A 25,096-nucleotide genomic window follows, 5' to 3' on the forward strand; every position below is an offset into this window, starting at 1 on the left:
GCTTTTTCTGTGGCACCTTCCCCATCTGTGAGATGGGTTCTTTAAAAGCGAAACGGTCGCAAGTTAAGAATGAGCACACTGTCCCAGACAAGTTGTTCTATGTTCTGTGTCAGTGTGTGCGGAAAGAGAAAGATAGAAGAAATTAACATCAGCGAGTAAGTGTGGCACTTACAGGATGCTCCGTTGTAGCATTTCTGGGGTGGTATGGAATCACCACAAAGCCCTAATGGTGTGCAGTAACATAGATGAACAATATTCCAGCTCTTTTCTGAGAATATTCCAAGTATGAGGTATCTGCTGTTAGAGTTTCCACCAGAGGGAGAGTCGCTGAAGGTAAGAAACTTTTTCTTGTGGGAGAGGCAGCTTCAGGCTTCATGGCCAATGTGATAGTCTGTCATAGAATATTAATGTCTTAAGAAATGTTCCTGTAGACTTCCTGAGAGTGAGTCTGTCATCCTTTTCTTCTTTGCAGGGTCATTAAGGCGTTTTTCCTTGTTGTTTTCGGTATATACATTTATTATCTTGGAACCAAGATCTGAAAAGTTAAATGCCTTTGTGATTTAAATGAAGGTGATCTGTGTATATTCTGTTATCATCTATACCATATTTTCTTCACAACTTATCTTGGAGTTGCTATGACTTCTGTTTTTGCTGTTTTTTATATGCATGTTTGCTATGAAAGTGTTTGGTTTTGAACCTGAGACTAGAGTCTGGGGCAGTAAAAACAAGAAACCACTGTCCTGTAGAGGTGGATATATTTAACTACCAGACAATTGATGCTTCATTTGGGATATCAGTTAATTGCTTGTAAAGGGTTATCATTAACTTGATAATATCCTTTTAAAAGTAACCTGTTCCTAGAGGTCCCTTCCCAGGTTTAGATTGTAAAGCTTATATTGAAAAAATCATAGCAGGCAGAAGTGGTATTTTTTTATTTTCCGGGGGATCAGTCCTTCCCAGGATAAGGTCCAGATTATAACCTGTTTTATGCAGGTTTAGTAATGTTTTTTTTGCATGGAGTAACACGTTGCCCAATTAGTCACCATATAGTACTCAGTGTGAACTGAGCACTCCATCCATCCACCCACCCAACTCCCTGACATGTAGCCTAGACTGTACTTCACATTCTTCTGATGGGAAGATATTGAAACTAAAATATGGTGGTTCCTTGTTACCTTGTGAGAGTCCAGTCCACAACCTTGCAGCTCCATATCCCGACTGATGCCTCAAAAGACCAGGAAAAGGCATTTGTGCTCTGGAGGACCAGATCTGTCCCCTCCCCCCCCCCCCCCCCCCCCCCCCAATTGTGAAGACACCAGGACAAACAGGAGCCTTGCAGCACCAGCCCCTGTAGTACCAAACACCCTGCACCAACAGTGAAAATCCAGTCCAGATTCCCTCTGCACCAGGACTGAGCAGTTGTCGAGGACAACACCATTGAGACCCACTTTGTGAGTGGCCCAGCAGTCCTGATTTTGCCCCTGTCAGCTGTTGGATCCTAACCGCGAGGGGCATCTTAGCGGCCCAGCCGCCCTAACTTGGCTACACCGAGCCTCTTGGTGCCGGGTTTTGAAAAAAACGGTTTGGTCCCCCTGCTCCAAAACCTCTTGCAACCCAAGCCCCCATCTGGGAGCTCTTGGACTTGTCCCCAAGTCCTCCTGAGCAGCCTCTTTCCAGGTGGCCCTCTTTCACCATAGTGTGCCCAGCTGCAACCTCACCAGCACCCTGCTCCCAGTGAAACCCGCGCTCCCTTTAAAGAACTGCTCATTGTAGTTTGGACCTTGGCCCACTGCAACTCCAGACCCTGAAGTGAACCCCTGAAACAGACTGTATCTATCTTTATGCATCTCTGCCTTTTCCTTCCACAGGACTGCATGGTGCGTAAAAGCGCACAGGTTAGAATGCTTTACCTACCTGTGAAAATTCATAATAAAAACAGTGCTTACTTTTGAACAACGGTTTTGCTTTTAAAACATTTATAAAAAAGTGTTATTTTTCTAATTTGGCCTCAGATTTGTTCTTTGAGTGTGTATCATTTATTGCCTCTGTGAGGACAGCAAATGCTTAGCATTGCTCTCTGATATGCCTAACTGGTTGCCCACACTACTGCAGAAGAGAGCATTAGTATTATCTACTTTTGCCTCTGTAAACCAATTGGGGATTCACTGGACTCTGCATGGTGTACTACTTTTTAGTGCACAGGTTAGAGAGACAGCTTCCTACAGTGTATGCAGGCTCTGCAGTGGGACCTGAAGTTCTAGTGGGTGCAGCATCAGGGAAATCTCTCCAATAGGGTTCAGATCTTGGAGGGAACTCCGTGACATGTGCAGTAGTGGCTAGCGAACCACAGTTGGGTCAGAGGCAGATCCATCTTCCTTCCCCAACTAGATCTACCAGTAGTGACAGATGTGGCACTCCTGGGGTGTGGCGACCATCTGGAAGAGGCAGAGATGAGAGGCTTCCGTACTCCACAACAACCTGTTGAAGCTCCGTGTAATCAGACTAGCATTGCAAGCATTTCTTCCCTCTCTCAAGGGGAAGGTAGGACAGATGTTCACAGACAACACCATTGTCATGTGGTACTGCAACAAGCAGAGCAGGGTGGGGTCGTGGACCCTTTGTCGGGAGGCTATGTGCCTCTAGATATGGCTGGAATAATAAGGTATTTCTCTGATGATTCAATGTTGGGAGGCTCTCTGAATGTCAGATCAGAAAAACTCAGCTGACATTGCTTTGTCAGTCACAAATGGCATCTCCTTCCGGAGGTGGCACAAAATCTCTTTCAGCAGTGGGGAGAGGCTTAGTTAGATTGGTTTGCCTCCACATAGAAGGCGCAGTGTCAGCAGTATTGTGCGTTTGAGTTTCCAAGGTGTCAATCGGTCAGCGATGCTTTTTGTCTTGAGTGGAACTTAGGCTCCTTAATTTTAAGACTGTGTTCCTTGTGGCCATTACATTTGCCTGCAGGATGAGTGAGCTGCAGGCTTTGCTATCCAAGTTTATACCTTTCTATGTAACCTGGCAAAGTGGTGCTTAGCTCCAGGACCTCTTTTCTGCCAAAAGTGGTTACGCCCTTTCATCTAGACCAATCTATCACCTTGCCTACGTTTTACGCACCCCCCCCCATCTCTCTAAGGAAGAAAGAGAATCCACCGCCTAGACCAAAAAAAGAGTGGTGGCATTCTGCCCTGATCGTAAAAAAGAGTCCCGGATGAACAATCAACTCTTAACTCAATTATGTGGTTTGCAAAGAACTGTCGGGCTGTGCAGAAGCAAACCATTTCCATATGGGTCATACATTGTATAAAGATCTGCTATGCACAGGCCAAGAAGCAACCTCCTGAAGGTTTACGTGCGCAGCAACATCTACATTAGCATTCAGATTTCCAGCCCTTGATATCCCAGACTGCCACTTGGACATCCTGTACATGTTTACGTAACAATACTGCCTGGACAGTCAGGTCTGGGGGGACGGGCACTTTGCTCGTTCGGTCCTGCAGGACTTCCTATTACGAGCTTGATTTGCTGACCCACCTCCGGTGTTGTTATTGCTTGGGTATCTATTCAAAGGAATGGACTCTGCAACTGGAAGTCTCTATCAGATAAACAAATTACTTACCTTCGGTAACACGTTATCTGGTAGAGGCATATTCTGGTTGCCGATTTCTTACCGACCCACACAGCCTCCTGCCTCTGCAAACTTATTTCTAGGGGCAAGGACTCCCCTTTCAGGGCCTTTGTTCTGATGCATCAATAGTCAGTTTCTTTATGGCTCTGCACTTCTGGAATGGACAATCGTGAAAAAGAACTGACATCAGCATGCCAGGGTAGCTCCTATATAGGATCCATGACGTCAAATCCGGCGCGGGCGACAACAGATGCATAGCTCATTGACACCACCTAATACCGCACAGGGGTACTGCTCATGAAAATCTTCCGGATCCAGTCTGGAGCCTGAGGAGAATTGAAAGGTAGGGAATGTTCAACTAGAATATGTCTGCCAGATAAAGCTTTACCAAAGGTAAGTAATATGTTCATCATAACCACAACAGAGAGAATTAAACCACATAAGCTAGAATCCAGTGACGGTTTGAGTGGCACTGGTCGAGCGACTTCAACCTTCACCGCCCCCCAGCTCCTGTGCTGACTCTACCGGTGCCACCACCAATGGATGGCCCCACCCTCCATTATCATTCTCGACTCCACTGCAGAGCCAAACAAGCATCATCCAATGCTGCATCCTGCAGCAGACCTCCATGTTGGAGCCAGTGCCTTACTCACATGACAGGTGTGCATTAAGTAATGAATCAGTGGGTTCTGAATTATGACTATCTGCCCTTAAAGGGCCCTGAGGACACCATATATGAGGATATGGTGAATGGCAGTGGACTGGACTCCTCACCAGCCACTGAGCTGGTCTCTCCCACTCCCGTGGCTACGGAGGAGGGTGCTTTGTTCGTTATGGTTGTGGTGAGAAGGGCACCTTAGTTCTTCTACCTTCAGTTGCCCTCAAGTGACAGTCTTGACAGAAGCAATTCAACTGAGAGTCACTCCATCAGAACCAGTACTACTTTCAATGAAGCCCTCACAGATGTCCTGCTTTGGGCCTGGTCCAAGCGTTGCACAGAGGCTCCTGTGCAAAGGACAATTGCTCAGCGCAGGCGATCCAGTTTTTCTCATCCAACAATCCACCATGGAGAGCTTGGTGGTCCAGGCTTTTTCCTCCAAAGTCATCCCACGTGTGCTTCCTACCTGTCCACTGGATATGGGATCCAAGAGACTGGATATCTTTGCGAAGAGGAGGTTCTCTTCTGCCAGCCTGGAACGGTGAGTCGGTGAACAGTGTGCACCTTTTGGCCTGATACTCCCACACGATCTGGGATTCAGTTCCCTGACCCCTTCTGATAGCTGGCCAGGTTGGTGTTCACTCCCCTGTCTTTGTGTTGTTTCGCGCCACAGTGGGGGGGATTCCTGAACTGGTGCAAACCGGATTAGGCAAATGTTCCCTTCAAAGCAGTCTGGTGGTGCTCAGAGGCCACCTCACCCCTTAGACATCTAATACAAAGGGGGAGGTGGTCACACCTCTCCCTTGCTAGAAATCCTTTGTTCTGCCTTTCCGACCTGAGCCTCCCCAGCAGGAGGGCAAAGCAGTGTCTGGGGTCTGCAGCAGTGAGGGCTAGCACCTAAACCCTCTGAGGCTGCACAGGAAGAACTGGGGAATCCTCTAAGGAACCCCCAGAGTACAGGGGATCATGCAGCTAGCACTGGCATCTGTGTAGTTGCATGATTCCAACATGTTTGATGCCAAACATGCCTTGGTTCAGAGAAGCCATTAGGTAGTTGGACCATTTGTGTTGTCCAGTGTCCACTACCTACCTTAAGATGGCTTCCCCGTACTTACAGAGTCCAGGAAAGGGCCTGGGGTCTGTAGGGGCACCTTGCTCATGCAGGGGTAACATCACACTTCACACTTAGGAACATGTACCTTGCCCTTGGGCTGAAGGGCCTACCAGAGGGGTACCTATACTGTCTAAGGGTAGTGACCAGGTTCAGTGGTGAAAGGGTACATGCACTATTTCACGCAGGCTGCAATGGCAGGCCTGCAGACAATTTGCATGGGCTCCCATGGGTGGCAAAGTATATGCTGTAGTCCATGGGAGACCCCTTTTGTACCAATGCCCTGGGTACTTAAGTACCGTATACTAGGGACTTACATGGGTGCACCAGTATGTCAATTGTGGGTGTAAAACGTTTACCAACAACTACATTTAGAGGAGAGAGCACACTCACTGGGGTCATGATTAACACTGACATCAGGCAAAAAGTGGGGGTAACTATGCTAGAAAGATGGCACTTTCCTACCTTGTCACACAACCTGCAATGACAGTCTGCATAAGGTTAGTGCTGGGTCCCTCTGAGTGGCACAAGTTGTGATGCATCTCTTAGGGGCCATCTTCAGTACCCATGCCCTGTGTGCCATGGGTACCATTTACTAGGGGCTTTAAGGGGGCTGAAGGGCCTGGTCACTTGGGGATCAAGTGACCAGGTGTCTTTGTTTTAGGGAAGGAACACTGGCACTGGGGGCCTCATTAGCAGGAACCCAGTGCACTTCAGTCGAAGTTGCTTCTAAAAACCACGCAAAAAGTGGGAGGTGTTACTACAGTCAGAACCAAGCTCCGTACAGGGCCTCTTGTGCTCACACCAGGGTCCATGCCACCAGAAGGTCTAAGGTGGCCCTCTGGGGCATTAGTCTCCATAACACAGCCATAGAACAGTCCTGACAGATGTCCGGACATTGCCAGATCAGCTGCCATGGGTGTTGTAAGGCATCGATTCAGTTTGCTCTACTTGTTAGAGGGCTGAGAATATTGGTTGCATGCTTTGATGGGCACTGTGTGTGGAAGAACATGGCAGAGTTTCCTCTCTGGCAGCAGAGTCTCACCAAATGGTGTCCATCTTGAAGCTGTTTCTCTGGTGCCCCCAGGGAGTTTGTTCCCTTGTGGTTGAAGAAGAATGCTTCGGCATCTTCCCATGGGACTTGACCAGAAACAGTTTGCTGCTCACTGATTTTTTGGTACATGGAAGCATAAGTATTGCAAGCTGCCTTGTTCAAATCTGTGACTTCACATCTAGTTTCATGTGGATCTGAAAGAGACCTCTCATTGCCTGAGACATTTTTAAGGCATGGACAAAGTGCTCGGCTGTGTCTTACAGACAGTCCTGTCCTGATGACATTAAATCATTCTTAAACATAAATGGTTTTACAAAATGTTTTCCTTTAATTTATTTTTAAAATTGGGAAATGCAGAGGGATCTTTTACAGGAATCTTGAAGAGACATTTTGTTTTTCAGTACCATGCATTATCCATAAAACTATTCTGGAAATCTCAGTGTCTGACAAAGCGGTAAATAGCACTATGCTAGTTTTAGAGAGTTTTTAACTCCTCATGACTTTGTGATTTACTGACTCTAAAAGACAAACAAACCATAAGCAGATTACCAGAAGTACTTAAATAGGACAAGAACTATAAGCTTGCTAAATCTGCCCAATTTGATTATGCCTCAACACTGATAGAGGTTTCTGTTTAATGTAGATTTCATTTTATGAGTAATACTTGAAAAAACAGAGTTTATATAAGTCGGACTGCTGGAGTAATCCTTGTGTACCAAGATTTAATCTTATTCAGTCTTCAGTAGTATTTTCTGACTCTACCAGTTTCAATGAAGTTATTTTTGTTGATAGTCCTTCATTGGTGGACATGAGCATAAATTATGCTGATAATCTAATATATTGGTAGTCATGGATGTCTGCTACTTACAACAAATTTTATTAAATGACCTTTCAGTGTCGTTCTCTTTTCGCCTGTCTAACTTTAGCCTCCTTGAGTCAAGTTTTTTTTTACAGGTCTTGATTAAGGGAATATCTTGTATACAGTGTTGATTTGGACACATCCTTTACCATTGTCTTGAAAATGTGCCGAGTTATAGTATTCTCCAACAAAAAATTTTGAGCTACTGAATAAAACGTTTTTCAAATGAGTTATAATTAACTTTTTTGGATTTGATATTGTATTAAGACTTTAGCAGCAAAAATACTCTTTAGAAAGCTCTGCGCCTCTGGACATGGTTGGAACACCAGGGCTTTTCCCTGGTGGGTCAATCGCTGGCGGGCTCTCTGAACACAGCCTACAATGCCTGTTCGGTCAAGGTGGTGCAAGGTCTCTTTCAGCAGTGGGGAGATCCTTGGTTAGATCGGTTAGCCTCCACAGAGAATGCGCAATGTCAGAAGTTTTGCACTTTGGAATTTTCAAGAAGGCACTCACTCGGTGACGCGAATAGAGCTCAGGCACCCTGTACACCTTTCCGTCTATTGCATGGACCCAGCAGACTGGATGGTAGGGTTGGAATTGCAGGATGCTTTTTTCCACATTCCCGTCCTGCCCGCCCACAGACATTACCTGTGGTTTACGGTAGGCCAGAAGCACTTTTATGTCACTGTGCTTCCCTTTGGCCTTACCTCAAGTGTTGTGGTTGCAGCTGATCCACAGACATCAGGGGTTCTAGTCTTTTACCCTATCTCAAAGGCCGGCTGTTGAAGGTGGGCTCGCCCCAGGCTGTTGTCTCCGACCTCCAGACTACAGCAAACCTTCTGCATTCGCTGGAGTTCACTATAAACATGCCAAAGTCACACCTGATTCCCTTTCAGATGTTCCCTTTCATATCTGGGTCTGGTGGCTTAGTGGACTATTGCGTCCACTATAGGGGCCTGTGTTTGACCTCATGGTCACAGGTTCAAATCCCGGCAGGTTCACTCAGCCTTTCATCCAAAATTCTGAGGTCGATAAAATGAGTACCATTGAGTACCATTGAGTTGGGTAACAATAAACATCTGTTATTCAGCGCCAAGATGCCTGCGGGTGAACGTGCGCTTTACAAATACACATGTTATGTTATGTTATGTTATGTTATATGTTCCCTTTCATCTATGCTGTTCTGGACATGGTGTACATTCAACCATGTCCTCTCTGGTGGCGAGTCCAGGATATTCAGGCTATGATACTGGTGTTTCAGCCTCTAACCTAGATTTCGGTGAGACTGACTGAGGCTGTTGGTACTCATGGCCTCATGCATCCTGCTGGTGACATATGCTAGATGGCATATGTGAGTCCTGCAGTGGAACCTGAAGAATCAGTGGACACAGCATCAGGGAAATCCGTCCGACATAGTCCTGATCTTGGAGGGAACTGCAAATGATCTGCAGTGGTGGTTAACGAACTGCATTTGGGTCAGAGGCAGATTCCTCTCCCTTCCCCAACCAGATCTCACAGTAGTGACAGATGTGTCACTCTTGGGATGGGTCAACCATCTGGGAGAGGTGGAGATCTGAGGCACCTAATCTGAGGCAGACTCTGGACTCCATATCAGCCTGTTTGAGCTCTATGTAATCCGGCCACCATTAAAAGTGTTTCTTCCATCTGTTAAGGAAAAGATGGTGTTGGTGTTCAGAGACAAAACCACTGCCATGTGGTACTGCAACAAGCATCGCAGGGTGGAGTCATGGACCCTTTGTCAAGAGGCTCCATGCCTCTGGATGTGGCTGAGACAGCATGACATGTACCTGGTGGTTCAATATCTGGTGGGATCTTTGAATGCCAGAACAGACAAACTCAGACGAAAATGTCTAGCGGATCACGGATGGTGTGTCTATCCAGAGGTGGTGCAAAGTCTCTTTCAGCAATGGGGAGAGTCTTGGTTAGATCTGTTTGCCTCCACGGAGACCGTGGAGTGTCATCAATTTTGCACGTTGGAGGTTACAAGGCAGCAGTCACACAGAGAGACAGTTTGATTTGAGTGAAACTCAGGACTCCTGGATGCCTTTCAGCCCATACCACTTCTGCCCAGAGTTCTCAATAAGAACAAGCATGACGGGCCCTAGTATTACTTGTGGCTGTGGACTGGGCACAAAGAGTCCGGTATCCTGAGCTATTGAGCATGGCCATCGATCCTCCGGTCAGACTGCCCCTTTGGGGGAGATCTTCTGTTGCAGCAGCAGGGGGGGGGGGGGTTCTCCACCTGAACCTGTCCAGTCCCCGCCTTCTTGCGTGGAGTTTGAGCAGCTCAGTTGTCCACTTTTGACCTTCTGCCCGAGTTCTGTTCCTCCACCAAAACTTTATACGCCTGTCAATAGAGCAAACTTGTTGCATGGTGAACAGTCAAGCCTGTTGACCCTCTTTCTGCCCCTCTTTCCGAGGTCCTTTTGTTTATACTTTTTGGCCCAGCAGGGCTCTGCTTTGGACACCCTCAAAGGTTATTCGTCTGCTACCCCTGCTTTTCTGAGATTACCTGACCAACCCTCCTTGTCTAAATTTGCTTTTGACAGTAGATTCCTTAACGGTCATTTCCATATGGTTCTTCCATCACCATTCATAATGCCCCTATGGAATTTGGATCTAGTTCATACTTCCCCATCACCCTGCTAAGGAAGAGGAGTGACTCCACCACCTGGACCCAAAAAAAAGCATTGGCGTTCTACCTTAATTGTACCTAATAGTTCTGAGTGGATGATCAACTCTTTGTTGGATATGTGAGTGCGTAGAAAGGTTGGGCAGTGCAGAAGAGAGCATCTCTATATTGGTTGTTTTCTGCATTAAAATTTGCTACGCATTGGCTTGGAAGCAACTACCGCACAGTTTGCGTGCTCATTCTACCAGAGTGACAGCTGCAAGCACTGCATTAGCACGCGGTGTTGCAGTCCTGGACATCGGTCAGGCAGCATCGTGGGCATCACTGCACACTTTAACCAAGTAGGTTGTTCTTTTTGCTTAACCTACTATATTTGTCTTTCAGTATGCCTTCTAAGTTTTTCCTGGTAGTGGGAATATAATATGCACAAGTAGCTATTTGTAATGTCTTCTTTTTATAGAGCCTTCAAATGTTGGCTATTCCACTGGAAACGGTTATCAGGTACAATATCTTATCAAGGACGATATTTGTATGTTTAGTGTAGAACTCTGGCCTGGTGTGTGATGGGCAGCTATGGTTTTGGCACCTTATAACAATTCCAGTCAAACCCCCATTAGTGAATGAATACAGTGTCTAGGAAGCCAAGGCTCCCTAGAGTTAGCTGTGGGCGAGCAGCCAAGACCTATCTAGGAGGAGTGTAAAGCACCTGCAGTCCCACAGAAGTCACACAGCAACTTATCACACCTGAAAGAAACCACACAGTTTTGCAAAAATGAAGGTACTTTATTATGCTATCACTGAACTAGATTACTTTAAGCAGCCCGCCCCTTCCCCCCCAATCTGGAGGTAAGTACACCCTATATGTGTACAGTAATTATTAGCAATTAGCATCAAGGAACAAGCATTGTCAAGAAATAGTAGAAAATAGCTAGGGCCCGAGGGGAGGGCCAAACCATATAGAGAAATAGTGGATTGCGAAGTTAGGTCCCCCACTCAAGGATGTGGAGTAGTTAGTAGGGAGCTGGGAGAACCTGGAACTCCAGTAGGTGAGTACTTAGATGACCCCCAGGACAGCAGAGGAAAGTTACCTGGTTTTCCCATAGACTCACAAGTAGACTTAGAAAAGGACCAGACCAGAGGAACCCAAAGGTGGATTCTGGAAGAAGAGGACCTGTAAAAGAAGAGTCCAGACCACTGTGAAGTGTCCAGCCAGGACAGGAACCGCTGCCCACCGTGGCTGATCTGTGTCGACGGAGGAGGATGAAGGGCCAGCTGCAGCGTCCAGGAGCTGCAGAGGAGTTTCTGGAGTCATGCAGATGATGTCCCTCGACGGTCGTCTGGTTGCAGAGAAGTCAGGAGGATCACCATTAAACCTTGGCAAATACAAAACAGGGCTGAAGAAGAGTTGTAAGGCTGAAGACCAGCAAGGTCTCGGGGACTCGCTCTTTGAAGGGGAGCTCGGGATAGCCAGCAGAAGCAGTCGCAGCCCCCATAGGCAGCCCACTGGCAGCAAACACAGTAAGTTGCAGTGAGGCCCAGTCAGCACACTTCGGGAGGAGTCCCACGTCGCTGGAGCAGCAGAGGGGAGACTGTCTCTACAAGGATGAAGTGCTGGAAGCCAGGGCTACTTGGAGCCTGAAGATCCCTTGGAGGAAGAGACAACAAGCCTTGGTTGCTATAAGAGTCGCGGTGCACAGGGGTGCTGTCCTGCAAGGAGAGACAACGGCTCACCATCTCCCAAAATGGGCAGAGGGTGGAGAGGACCACTCTGGACCAGACCTGTGTTGCAGAATCCCCGCAGTTCCAGAGGAGAGCAGATCAACGTAGCCGGACATAGTTACTTTAGGTGCCTGTAGATGCAGGGGATGACTCCTTCACTCCAAGGGCGAATCCTTCTTGTTTCTTGGTGCAGCTGAAGTCTTGCCGACCCCAGAGAATGCACACCTGTGGGAATGTTGCAGTTGCTGGAAGGAGCTGGAGAAACACAGTTGCAAGGCGAGGTCGTCTCGGGAGTTGCAGTCTTGACGGTTCCTGAAGTGTTCAGTTGCGGTTTCGGTGGCCAGGAGCAGAAGAGATCGATGCTGCCGAGTTCTGATGTTGTCTTGCATGCCGCATCTGGGGAACCACCCACAAGGGATTCCCTAAAAGCCTTAAGAGGGGGCTGGGTCACTTTGTACGGTGACCACCTATCAGAGGGGGTTGACTGACATCACCGCCTGACCTGGCCACTCAGATGCTTCTAGGGGCCTCTACACATCTTGAATCAAGTAGCCTCCTGGAGGAGCTCTCGGCACCACCCCTGGGGTGGTGATGGACAGGGGAGTGGTCACTCCCCTTTCCTTTGTTCAGTTTCGCACCAGAGCAGGTATGGAGGGTCCCTGGGCTGGTGCAAGGAGAGCACCAAATGTGCCCTTCAAAGCAAACTTCTGGCTTGGGGAGGCTATCCCTCCCAAGCCTTGTAGCACCTATTTCCAAGGTAGAGGGTTTTGTCTCCCTCTCCCACAGGAAATTCTTTTTTCTGCCTTCCCCTGACTGAGCTGGTCAAGCAGCAGGAGGGCAGAAACCTGTCTGAGGGGCTGTAGCCGCGTGGCCTGCCTTCAAACCCTGAAAGACTGGAAGGAGCAATGCTGGTGGGATCCTCTAATTAGCCCCTAGAGTGCATGGAATCATGCCCCCAATACTGGCATCGGTATTGGGGTATGATTCCAACATGTTTGATACCAAACATGCCTAGTTTCGAAGTTACCATTATGTAGTTGGATCATAGGTAAGTGACCTGTGGCCAGTACACGGGTGAAATGGCTTCTCCACACTTACAAAGTCCAGTATATTGGAGCTAGGCTTCATAGGGGCACCTCTGCTTGTGCAGGGTGCCTTCACACACTGGGACCTGCACCCTGCCCTCTGGGTTAGGAGGGCCTACCATAGGGGTGACTTATAGTGACCTGGTGCAGTGACCACTAGTGGAAGGGTGCATGCACCATTTAAAGTAGGCTGCAATGGCAGGCCTGCAGACATAGTTTGCATGGGCTCCCATGTGTGGCATAATACATACTGCAGCCCAGGGGGTACCCCTGGTGTACCAATGCCCTGGGTACCTAAGTCACATATACTAGGGACTTTCAGGGGTACACCAGTATGCCAGTTGTGTGGTGTAAAGGGTACAAAAGCAATCAAATTTGGAGGAGAGACCACAATCACTGAGGTTCTGGTTAGCAGGACCCCAGTGGAGACAATCTAAACACACTGATAAACATGTAAAAAGTTGGGGTAACCATTGCCAAAAAGAGTGACTTTCCTATGTTTAGCCCTTACATTACGTCTTTTTACATTTTTCTAATCTTAACGTAAAAAACAAAGTAAAAGAAAATACAAAATTAGGCTTCAAAAGAAACCATCACACTGTGGTTAGTAAATCTTGATGGGTTATTGTATATGTATTCCTGTTTGTCAGCCATAAAGCCAGACTTGCTGTTCTACCTGTTTATTTTTTTGACAGATGCAGGCCTCGAAGTCAAAGTGAAAGACCCACCAAAAGGGATGATTCCTCCAGGAACTCAGCTTGCCAAACCCAAGAGTGAACCACAGCCCAACAAGGTCAGTGAAATGAAGGGGAAAACCAGTCATCTGGGAAGCTTTGCTTTGTGCTGTGGGCATATGTGCATGTGTTCATGCGTCAATCTCCATTTCAGGTTTTTGCACATCAGAAACGGGTAGTGGGGAAGAACTGCATCCATCCGTCTGTGAATGAAGCCTCAAGGGAATATTTGGCTGATAGTTGTTCAGATATGACATTTTATCAGCATGATTTTTCAAAAAATGTTGGGCACATTTTGATATTGAAGGGTACATGCTCTTCTATTTATATAGCCCTCAAGTGTAAAGTATTGCTAACGAAATAATTCAGGCATGCATTACTTGTGTGAATGTGGAAAACTAGCAACAGCCTGTTACATTTAGAGGATAACATCTAGAACTAAGATATGGACTTTGGGTTAGGGCATCTAGGTTCGGAGCTGAGTCCTGGGCTCTACACCCTGTTACCCTAGTGGATATAGTGTATTGTGGAAATCTGTGCCATGCACCCCTGAATTCCTTCTGTTCCAGTCGCCCTAATTTAAAATAGCAAGTTAGTGCAACACAGTGCTATTTGTTGAGTTTCAAATTGAAGTCCGGAGTCTTAAATTTGAATATTGTGTACTTGGCTTTTCAAAATACTGTAGCATTTCAAGTCCCTATCTACTCTGTTCTTTATTTTAACTCTTGAGAGCTTCATTCACTTTTCTTTTGCCTTTACTGTCTTCCTTTGCCCCTCTTAGGTTCGCAGATTTGTGGCCAAGGACAGTGCAGGGCTTCGTGTCCGTAGCCACCCTTCCCTTCAGAGTGAGCAGATAGGCATAGTGAAAGTCAATGGAACCATCACTTTTATTGACGAGGTAAATCTTGAGGCACTTGCTGCTAAAAAAAAATATACACACTTTTAGACATGTATGTAAAGTGTAATCGCCTGCAGACTGGTCAGATCTCTACTTGTAAGTAATGAGACATCAGCCACGCATAAAAGATTCGCAGCACATTTTGAATGCAAACACAATCTATGTATTTGCTTTTTTTAGACTCCTGCAAGCTGATTGGGAGAGTAAGATATTAGCATACATATAGTTTACCTCTAAGTAGTTTTACGGAGATGCTACCTTATTATTAGTCATGCTACTTTCTGTTTAATTTTGTATGACAACAATGATGTAGAATTGCTCCTTTTGTACCAGACGATACTAAAGGACTATAAGTCTAGTATCTAGTGGTGTCATAGTCAATATAAGTCACAAAGTATATTAATGCAAGAAAAAGCCTATGTAATATTAAGAACCAAATCATTTTCAAATAGAAATCCATTTTTCAAAACATATCCCTCGTTCATTTTCTCCTTCATACGGCTTTTGCTCACTTTGCTGATTTTTTTTTTTCTCATCACACCTGTTTAAACATTTCTCAGTACCCTCTCCCCACACACCATTCCTCACTCCAAATTGCTAAAGATTTACTTTCACACCCACCCCACAATTGTTTGCCTGGTCTGCAGTCTTTAAGTCTTTGCCAGCTGTGTAACAGTTACAGTAGGGCATGGCTCGTTTTTGTTGCTTGTTTCCCATAGATCCACAATGATGATGGTGTATGGCTGAGACTGAATGATGAAACAGTAAAGAAGTATGTTCCTAACTTGAATGGTTACACTGAAGCTTGGTGCCTCTCTTTTAATCAGCATCTTGGCAAGAGCCTTCTGGTCCCTGTTGACGTAAGTAAAAGGTGCCTTTGAAGATGTTTACAGGTACACTCTGTCCTCATTACAGGGATTCTTTTTATGCAGCTGCAATTGTTGTGATGGAGGGAGACTACACTATGAGCAGGCACAGCTCACATTCATTTTTAATATTTTTCATTTTTGCCTTGTCACTAACTTTATTAGGGTGTCTGTGTAATGAGGGTAGAGTGTAGTGAGGTTAAGGCCCTTTATGCTGATCACTAATAATCATTATTCAAAAATAATCCCTGATAATATTCACATTAAGCAGAGTTGATGATGGACACGGGTGAATAATTCTTTCCCTTTCTCCCAACTCTCAATGCTATTGTATATCTGATACAGACTTCTAGCTGCAGATTCCTTCTCTTTGCAATTTTCCCAGGCGTCAAATTGGATCTTGAATATTTTTCATGAGCAGTACCCTTGCACACTGTTAGACGGCGTCGATCTGCTCTGCGTTTGCGCCAGATTTGACATTGCGGTTCCTATATAGGTGCCAGCCCCGGCACGCTGAAGTCAGTTCTTTTCTTCCCGTGCCAGCAAGCACTGATCTGAAGAGAGCTAGCAGTCAGTCCGTTTTTGACTGGCTTTTTCCGAGTTTTTGTCAAGCATTTTTTGTTTTCTACTCATGGTTTGTTGAGGATGTCATCAAGAAATACTTACTTTAAGCCCCGTGAATCCTGTCATCGAGCGATGTTTGTGATGGATCCGCACCTCGTGTGTCTTTGGTGCCTGGAGGTTGACGACCCGAGTCGTGCTCAGAGTGTCAGGTCATGCATCCGAAGGCTTTGGGGGAGCGGTTCTTGAAGCCAGTGGTGGCCCGACACTCAACTCCATATAAGTTGAGATCTCGGTCGAGAGGAAGGCACCCAGGGATCCAGTTCTGGATCTGGGCCAGAGTCTGACATACCACCCTGACCTACCCCGAAGCCGGTCTGGACGCTGACCCTCCCTATGCTGCCTGCACCCACGGGCGACACCATCCCCGTTTTAATCACCAACTCTGACACAGATGTGGATGGACGTTGGCCTTCTAGATTGTATCCTGAGCTCTTCTACTTTGGTTTAAGTAGCGGGGATGAATGGGTGGGTCACTGGACCCTTTAGAATATCAGCTTCATGAAGGAATGGACAGGTGTGAAGACTTGGGTAAGGCCAGCAGACTGAATACCTCTGCATATACTGGCATGCTTTCTCTCTCTACTGTGGCTACGGTGGAGGGAGCTTCTTATGCCGTGGTTGCAAGAAGAGCGACTGAGGTCCTAGAACTTCAACTGCCTTCAGTGGCCGTCAAGACTAATCTCTTGACAGAGTACTGCAACTGGGAGCTTCCATCTAAGCACCCTTGTCTGGTTTAATGAGGCCCTCATTTACGTCCTATTGACTACCTGGTCCAAGCCTAGCACAGGGGCTCCTGTGAACAGGATGATTGCCCAACATTGCCCTGCACTGGGGGACCCAACTTTCTTGATGCAACACCCCACACCTGAGAGCTTGGTGGTCCAGGCCTCTATCTCCCAGCGTATTTTCCCTTCCGCTTCCCCGTATAGGGAATCTAAAAGGTTGTACTCACTTGGGAAGAAGATGTTTTCTTCTGCCAGCTTTACATTGTGGTCCATGAACACTGCAGGCCTTTCAGGCCATTATTCCCACATGCTGTGGGATACGGTTGCGCAGGTGCTGCCACAGGTCCGAGAGGAGGCTCGGGCTGTACTTTCAGGCTGTTACCAATGGGCGAGATGTAACAAAGTTCACAATCCGTTCCGGACTGGACACGACCGACACCTGGCTGAGGATGTCTGGCTTTTCAGGGTATGTCCAAGCTTTCTTGATGGGCATGCCATTTGATGGCACCCTTCTCTTCAGAGACAAGGCCGACTCGGCGCTCAAGCACTTCAAGGATTCTCGGGCTACGGCCAGTTCTTCGGCCTTGCGGCAGCTCCACATCCCACCAGTCTGCCTTTCATCCTTTTCGTGCTTACAGAAGGGTCCTTCAGCCACGTCTGTTTCCAGACCGCCACAAAAGGCAAGGTAGCCACCGACCTCATGGATCAGGCTGCCAGCAGTCTGGAAATTCCCTCTCACCATCACCCCTAGCAGCGGCTTCTAAACCTTCCTAGTCTGACTCTCCCCACCAGGGACCAGTTGTTGAGAGGATTCGCCATCACCTGATCCTCTGGCAGTTCATCACATTAGACAGGTGGGTTTTGCAGATAGTCAGAAGGAGCTATTTCCTCCTGTAGGAAAGTACCCTTTTTGGCATGGTTAGCCCCCACTTTTTGCCTGGTACCTGATGTGGTTTTGACTGAAAGTGTACTGGGTTACTGCTAACCAGGTCCCCAGTGCCAGATCTCTTTCCCTAAATTGTGCAGTTGTTTCTCCTAACTGTCACAACCTTTAGTGCTCTCTTTAAGTCCCTAGTAAATGGTTCCCCTTGTACCTAACTTGTGCGGTACTAAAGAAGGTTCCTAAGGGCTGCAGCACAAATTGTGCCACCCTCCGGGACCTCTCACCAAACGCACACAGTGCTGCTATTGCAGGCTGCGTGTCTTGGTGCAGACAAAAGTGAAGTCACGACCTGTCACACATCCCCGTGTGCCAGGTACTCTACTACTGCATGTGATATTTGTAAGTCACCCCTACAGCTGGCCTACAACTCCAAGGCAGGGTGCATTATATCACATGTGAGGACATATCTGCATGAAAAGATACGCCCCTGCTATATCTTTGTTGATTCTTAGACATAGTAAGTGGGCGGGGAAGCCACTTTTAGATACAAGGGCTGGACAATGGTCGATAGGAGTTCCCCAGCTACATGATGGCCTCTATAAGCATTGTGATGTTTGGTATAAAAAATCTCGTATTAATTAAACCCTCACTGAATCCAGTGATGGATTTATTAACACATGCACCTGGAGAGGTGCCCCCTGAAACCTTCCCGACTGCTAGTGTGTGTTGAAAGACTGGTCTAAACCAGCACAGCCACACTAGACAGATTTCTGACCTCCTGAGGTGTGAGCCAGCTCTCTTGGAGGCCAGGAACAAAGCCTGCTCTGGGCAGAGGTGTTATCACCTCTTCCTGGCATGATGGACATTACAGGGCAGGAAGCTTCAAAAGACCATTCGCCTTTGTTATGCGACCCAGGTCTCTCCGGATGGCAGAGAAGACGACCCTCTTCCCCCCCAACTTCCCCCTCCGCTCCCCCCCCCAAGCCCTGCCCCCTCTTCTTGGCAGCAAGACAGGCGGGAACATGAGTACCTTTAGCAGGTGTGCCCACGTTTTGGAGTGAAACCCTGCCTGCCCCTACCGTTCTCGACAATTGCGATGGAGTGACTCGTCCTGCAAAGCTGGAGAGCTACCAAAGCCGTGGGTAGCCTGTCAGTATCTCGCAAATTTACACCAGTTTCCCTGTAGTCTACAGGCACCGAAAAGCAGAGGCCGGTCCACCACCTTGCAGCTCCTCGGCACCAGCCAAAGCCACAGATGACTAGGAGGTGGTACTTTTGCACTGGAGGACCGGGGCTGTCTCTCCATCAAGTGTGATTATACCAGGACCAACCAGAGCCATGCAGCACCAATTCCCTGGATACCGGGCACCCGGCACCAGTCACCAACATTGAGAGTCCATTCTGGATTCCCACTGCACCAGGACCAAGCAGCCATCAAGGGATGTCAGCACCACTGAGACCCACTTCATGAGTAGCCCAACAGTCCGGATTTTGTCCCTGACAGCTGTTGGCCCCAAACTGCGAGGACCATCTTTGCGCATAGAGCCCAGCCACCTTATCCACTATGCATCCGAGCCGCTGGGCCCAGATCTCAAATAACCGGCTATGTCCCCTTGCTCTACGGCCCCTTGCACCCCAACCCCCACTTTTGGGAGCTCTGGACTTGTCCCTAAGTAGCTTTTTGCTGCCGGTTTCCTGGTGCCCCCCTTCTGTGTTATGCGCCTTGCTACTTCCTCACCAGCACCCTGCTCCCAGTGGAATTCCGAGAGCTTAACTGCTGGTAGTACTTTGGACCTTGGGCCCCTACATCTCTAAACCCAGAAGATAAACCCCTGAAACCAGACTGTACTTACCTTCATGCATTATTGACTTTTCCTTCCTTAGGATTGCATTGTGCATAATGGGGTACAAGTTTGAACTCTTTACTTGCTTGTAAGAAATAATAACGAAAGCAGTACTTACTCTATTAAGAATTTCTTGATTTCAAAACATATATAAAAAGAAGTGTTGTTTTTCTAAATTGGTCTTGCATTTATTCTTTGAGTGTGTGTGTCATTTATTGCTTCTGTAAGTATAACAAAGGCTTTGCACTGCCCTCTGATAAGCCTAACTGCTTGCCCACACTACCACAAAAGAGAGTGTTAGCATTATCTACTTTTGCCTCTGTTAACCAATTGGGACCCACTCGACTCTCTCCACGGTGTACTTCTTTTTAGTGCACCATAGAGAGCCAGCGTCGTACACTTCCCCTTTGAGACTACCCTTCCATCTATGCCACCATCCTTCGGTCAGATAACAGACAATCACTTGTCCCTTCTCCTCGAGGAAATTATGTCTCTTTTGGCTGAGGGAGCCATAGAGAGGGTTCCTGTGCCAGAAGTCAGTCATAAATGCTATTTCTGCAACTTTCTGGTCCCCAAAAAGGACGAGAGCCTCTGCCCTACCCTAAACCTTGTGTCCCTCAATCGCTGCCTCAAAAAGGAGAAGTTCAAGATGCTTGCTTTGGCTCAGGTTCTGTCTGCCCTGGACACATGAGACTGAATGGTAGCCTTGGACTTGCAGGACATTCATTTTCATATCCTCGTCCTGCCTGCCCACAGATGTTATTTGCAGTTCATGGTAGGCCGCAAGCACTTTCAGTTCACTGTGCTCCCCTTTGGCCTTACCAGTGCCCCTTGGGTGTTCACCTAACTGATGGTGGTGGATGAAGCTCATTTGCGCAGTTTGGGGGGTTTTAGTCCTCCCCTGCCTTGATGATTGGCTGTTGAAGGAGGTCTCGCCGCATGCGCTTGTCTCCCACCCACAGAGTGCGGTAGACCTCCTGCATTCGCAGGGGTTCATTATAAACGTGCCACAGTTACACCTGTCTCACTCTCAGATGCTCCCTTTCATCAGAGCTGAACTGGATACAGTACAGTTTTTGGCTTATTCTCCCGAGCAGCAAGTCCTGGAATTTCTGTCTATGGTACCAATATTTGAGTCTCTATCCTGGATTTTGGTGAGAATGTACCTGAGGCTGCGGGCCCTCATGGCTTCCTTCATCCTGCTGGTGGCACATACCAGATGGCATAAGTGGGCTCTGCAGTGGGGCCTGAAGTACTGGGAGGCCACATCCGGAAATCTCTCTAACAAGGTCCAAATCTTGGAGGGAACTGCGAAAGATCTGCAGTGGTGGTTAACAAACTGAGTTTGGGTCAGAAGCAAATCCCCTTCTCTTTCCCAACCAGATCTGACAGTAGTGACTGATGCATCACTCCTGAGATGGGGCGGCCATCTAGGAGAGGTGGAGATCAGATGCATTTGGTCTTGGGTGGAAACCGGACTCCACATCAACTTGTTGGAAATCTGTTCAATCTGGCTGTCATTGAAAGCCGTTCTGCCCTCTTTAGGGAAAGATGGTGCAGGTGTTCATAGATAACACCTCCGCAATGTGATGCTGCAACAACCAGGGCGGGGAGGGGTCCTGGACCTTTTGTCAAGAGGTTCTGTGCCTCTCGGCGTGGCTAGAACAGCCGGGCACATCCCTGGTGGTTCAATATCTGGCGGGATCTCTGAACGCCAGAGTGGACAAACTGGGCTGACAATGCCTAACAAATGTGCAATGTCAGCAGTATTGCAAATTGGAGTTTCCAATAGAGGCAATCGCTCTGAAATGCTTTTCTTGAGTGGAATTCAGGCCTGCTGTACGCTGTTCTACCCATGCCACTCATGCCTAGAGTTCTCAAGAACTACTGCCCGAAGTGATCCTTGTGACTCTGGACTGGGCACAAAGAGTCTGGTGTCCCGAGCTAATGAGCATGGCCATCAATCCTCCAATTGGACTGCCCCTTCTGGAAGATCTTCGATCACAGCAGCAGGACAGGGTTCTCACTGGCACCTGTCCACTCTCTGCCTTCTTGCATGGAGATTGAGCTGCAACAGTTGACAGCTTTCGACATTCCTCCCGAAGTCCGTACTGTATCCTTGGCAGCCAGGCATCCCTCTACCAACAGTATTTGCCTGTCACTGGATGGGATTTGTGGCATGGTGCACAGGCAAGTCAGTTGACCCCCTTTCTGCCCCTCTCTCTGTGGTCCTGTTTATTTTTTCCCTTGTCAAGCAGGGCTGTGCTATGGGCACTCTTAAAGGTTATTTGTCTGCTACTTCTTTTTTAAGTTTGCCTGATCAACCTTCCTCAATGGTCTTACACATCTCTTTCTTCCATCCCCAATCTTAATGCTGCAATAGGATCTGAATTTGGTTTTAACATTTCAGATGTGCGCTTCTTTTCACAGTTATCCTCTCTGGCTTCTCACTTTGAAAACAGCCTTCCTTGTGGCTATTACATCTGCCCACAGGGTGAGTTAGCTGCAAGCACTGTCATGTAAGCTGCCCTACCTTTCCATCTATCCTGACTTTCGCACTAGGGCCTCTTGTCTACCAAAAGTGGACAATCCTTCACCTTGCCTACTTTTTATGCACCCCCACATTCTTCTAAGAAAGATGTGAGACTCTACTGTCTGGACCCTAAAAATGCATTGGCGTTCTACCCCGATTGTAGAAAAGAGTTCCGGGTGAATGACCAACTTTTTGTGGGTGCTGAGAAAGGTCAGGCAGTGCAGAAGCAGACCATCTCCAGATTGCTCATACTCAGCATTAAGATCTGCTGCACTCTGGCTAAAAATCAACCCCCTGACGCTTTGCATGCTCATTTTACCCAAGCTAAGCCTGATGAGTGAGCTACAGTGATGATGGTATATGGGTGTCTCTGTAACTCTTAATGACTTTACTCAGCTCCAGTATTTTATCCCCTGTTATGGAGGTATTTCTGTTCTTACTGAGGGCATGGCTCCGTTAGTCTAGATTTACCAGCATGAGGTATTGGCAGTTACCACCCCTCTAAATATACATGGCATAAGAGCTATCTGGAGCTTTCGATCGGACTCTCTGTGTCATTACTCTCCTTTCCTCCCTTGACTGTCTTCATATATTTCACACATGGGTGCATCTGCGACCACTGCATTAGCACAAAGAGTTACAGTCCTTGACAATCTGTCAAGGGGCAATGTGAGCATCTCTGCACGCATTTACCAAACACTACTGCCTGGGCCCATTCAGTCCTGCAGTACTTTCTATTATGAACTAAGTTTGCAGACCCACCCCCAGGGATGGTATTGCTTGGGTATCTTTCCAGAGGTAAGGAATCTCCAGCTATTAGCCTCTATCAGATGAACAAGTTACTTACCTTCGTTAACGCCTTATCCAGTAGAGACACCTAGCTGCAGAATCCTGAATAGGCAATACTCCAATATGAGGTTAAGTAAATAAACTATTATTTACACATTAGAAGTCAGTGTTTAGCATAGAACGAAGTAACAAAGTAAATAGTGAAGGCCTAGGGGAGACCAAACCATATTCTAAGTGGAATGTGAAAGACTCTCCTCCCACCCAAGGAAGTGGAATTAGTAGGAGGGAGCTGTAGGAAACAGGAACTCCAAAATGTAAGTACTAGAGTGCCTCCCAGCAACTAGGAGGCAGGAGGTAATTACCTGTTTTTTCCCCAAACCCACAGGAGAACTTAGGAAAAGGACTGGGAGAAACCAAAGGTGGATCCTGACAGAAGAAGACCTCCAAAAGAAGGGGACGAAGTCCGGATCGAGTTGGAGTGTCCAACTGTGGCAAGAGCCACTACCCACCCTTCTGTGAATGCAGGACCAGTTCAACGGTGGATGAAGAAAGTCAGCAGTGCAGGACAGGAGCAGAAGAGGAGTTCCAGAAGTGATATAAGTGATGTCTCACTTCGGCAGTTGTGATGCAGTCAGTCAGTGGTGCTGGAAAACCACCAACAAGCCTTGGCAAATGCAAGAGTCAGAGAAGATGGTTTTGCAAGGCTGAAGAGGACCAGCAAGGCCCAGGGTACTTGACCCAAGGAGGGGAGTCTGACGTGACCCTCAATAGCTGGGGGATTTACAAGAAGAGGAGTCAGCCCCCACAGGTGAGCCACAGGCAGCAGGCACAGGAGTCACTGTGAGGTCCACTCAGCACACCTCAAGAGGAGTCCCACGTCACTGAAACAGCAGGCAGGAGACTGTGCTTTGCAGGAAGGAGTGCCGGGGCTGGGGATACTCAGAGTTTGAAGATCCTATTAGGAGATACAAACAAGCCTTGGTAGCTGCGACAGTTGCAGTGCACAGGGGTACTATCTGCAAGGAGAGGCAAGGGCTTACCATCTCCCAAGTTGGAAAGCTGGTATAGAGAACCAAGGGGACCACTCCAGACCACCACCTGTGATTCAGGATCCATGCAGTTCTGGAGGAGAGAGAATCCATGCAGCCGGTCGTCGCTGCAGTTGGTGCCTGTGGATGCAGGGGAGTAACTCCTTCACTCCAAGGGCGATTCCTTCTTACTTCATGTGCAGGCTGAAGACTCATCGCCCTCAGAAGATGCAAAGCCAGGGAAATGTTTCGTTGCTGGAAGGAGCCAGAGAAACAATGGTAGGAGCGGAGTTGTGACTGGAATTGCAGATTGTCTGTTCCTGGAGGGTCCAGTTGCAGTCCTGGTGGCCAGAAGATGAAGAAGTAAACAATGTACAGGAGTCCTGCTGGAATCTTGCACATTGAATCTGAGGACCCCCCAAGAGGGAGACCCTAAATAGCCCAAAAGGCAGTTTGGTCACCTAGCAACGTGACTGCCTATCAGGAGGGGGCTGTGATATTACCTGCCTGACCTGGCCACTCAGATGCCTCCAGGGGCCTCTGTCCACTTTGGATTCAAGATGGCAGAATCAAGTGGCCACCTGGAGGAGCTCTGAGCACCACCCAAGGGGTGGTGATGGACAGTGCAGTCTCCCCTTTTCTTTGTCCAGCTTCGCGCCAGAGCAGGGACTAGTGCAAAACAGTTTATGCAAGGAGGGCACTAAATGTGCCCTTCAAAGCATACCAGTGGCTTGGGTACGCTACCCCTTCCAAGCCATGTAACACCTATGTACAAGGAAAGAGTGTTGCCTCCATCTCCCACAGGAAATCCTTTGTCCTGCTTTCCCCTGCCCGAGCTGGTCAAGCAGCAGAAGGCCAGAAACCTGTCTGAAGGGTGGCAGCAGCATGGCCTGCCTGGAAAACCCCTGACGACTAGTAGGAGCAGTGTTGTGGGTCCTCTAAGGTGACCCCAGAGTGCATGGAATCATACAACCAATACTGGCAACAGTATTGGAGTATGATTCCGACATGTTTGATTAAAAAAAAAAAAAAAAAAAAAAAAACATGCCCAGATTCGGAGTTACCATTGTGTCCCATGCACGGGTAAAATGGCTTCCCCACACTTATGAAGTCCAGTGTAATGGAACTGGAGTTCATAGGGGCACCTCTGCTCCTGCATGCTGCCCTCACACACGGGTACCTGCACCCTGCCCTCTGGGCTAGGAGGGCCTGCCATAGGGGTGACTTACAATGACCTGGTGTAGTGACCTAGTGAAAGGGTGCATGCACCTTTTCATGCAGGCTGCAATGACAGGCCTGCAGACACATTTTGCATGGGCTCCTATGGGTGGCACAATACATGCTGCAGCCAATGGGAAACCCCTGGAGGCCCGATACCCTGGGTACCAAAGTACCATATACTAGGAAA

General features: G+C 47.8%; 1 protein-coding gene across 17 annotated transcripts in view; it reads left to right on the forward strand.

Moving 5' to 3' along the window:
* Positions 1-25,096, forward strand: part of MYCBP2 (MYC binding protein 2) — a 1,769,078-nt gene that overhangs the window by 1,071,327 nt on the left and 672,655 nt on the right. For 12 of the 17 annotated variants that reach the window (XM_069205243.1, XM_069205245.1, XM_069205247.1 and 9 more), the window contains 3 exons: positions 13,460-13,557; positions 14,280-14,396; positions 15,116-15,256. In XM_069205243.1, the coding sequence (XP_069061344.1) occupies positions 13,460-13,557; positions 14,280-14,396; positions 15,116-15,256 (356 nt within the window). The remainder of the gene's footprint in view (positions 1-13,459; positions 13,558-14,279; positions 14,397-15,115; positions 15,257-25,096) is intronic. The other 5 variants (XM_069205250.1, XM_069205251.1, XM_069205246.1 and 2 more) reach the window with 3 other exon arrangements.

This window comes from Pleurodeles waltl, chromosome 8 (genome assembly GCF_031143425.1).
Source record: "Pleurodeles waltl isolate 20211129_DDA chromosome 8, aPleWal1.hap1.20221129, whole genome shotgun sequence".
NCBI lineage: Eukaryota > Metazoa > Chordata > Amphibia > Caudata > Salamandridae > Pleurodeles > Pleurodeles waltl.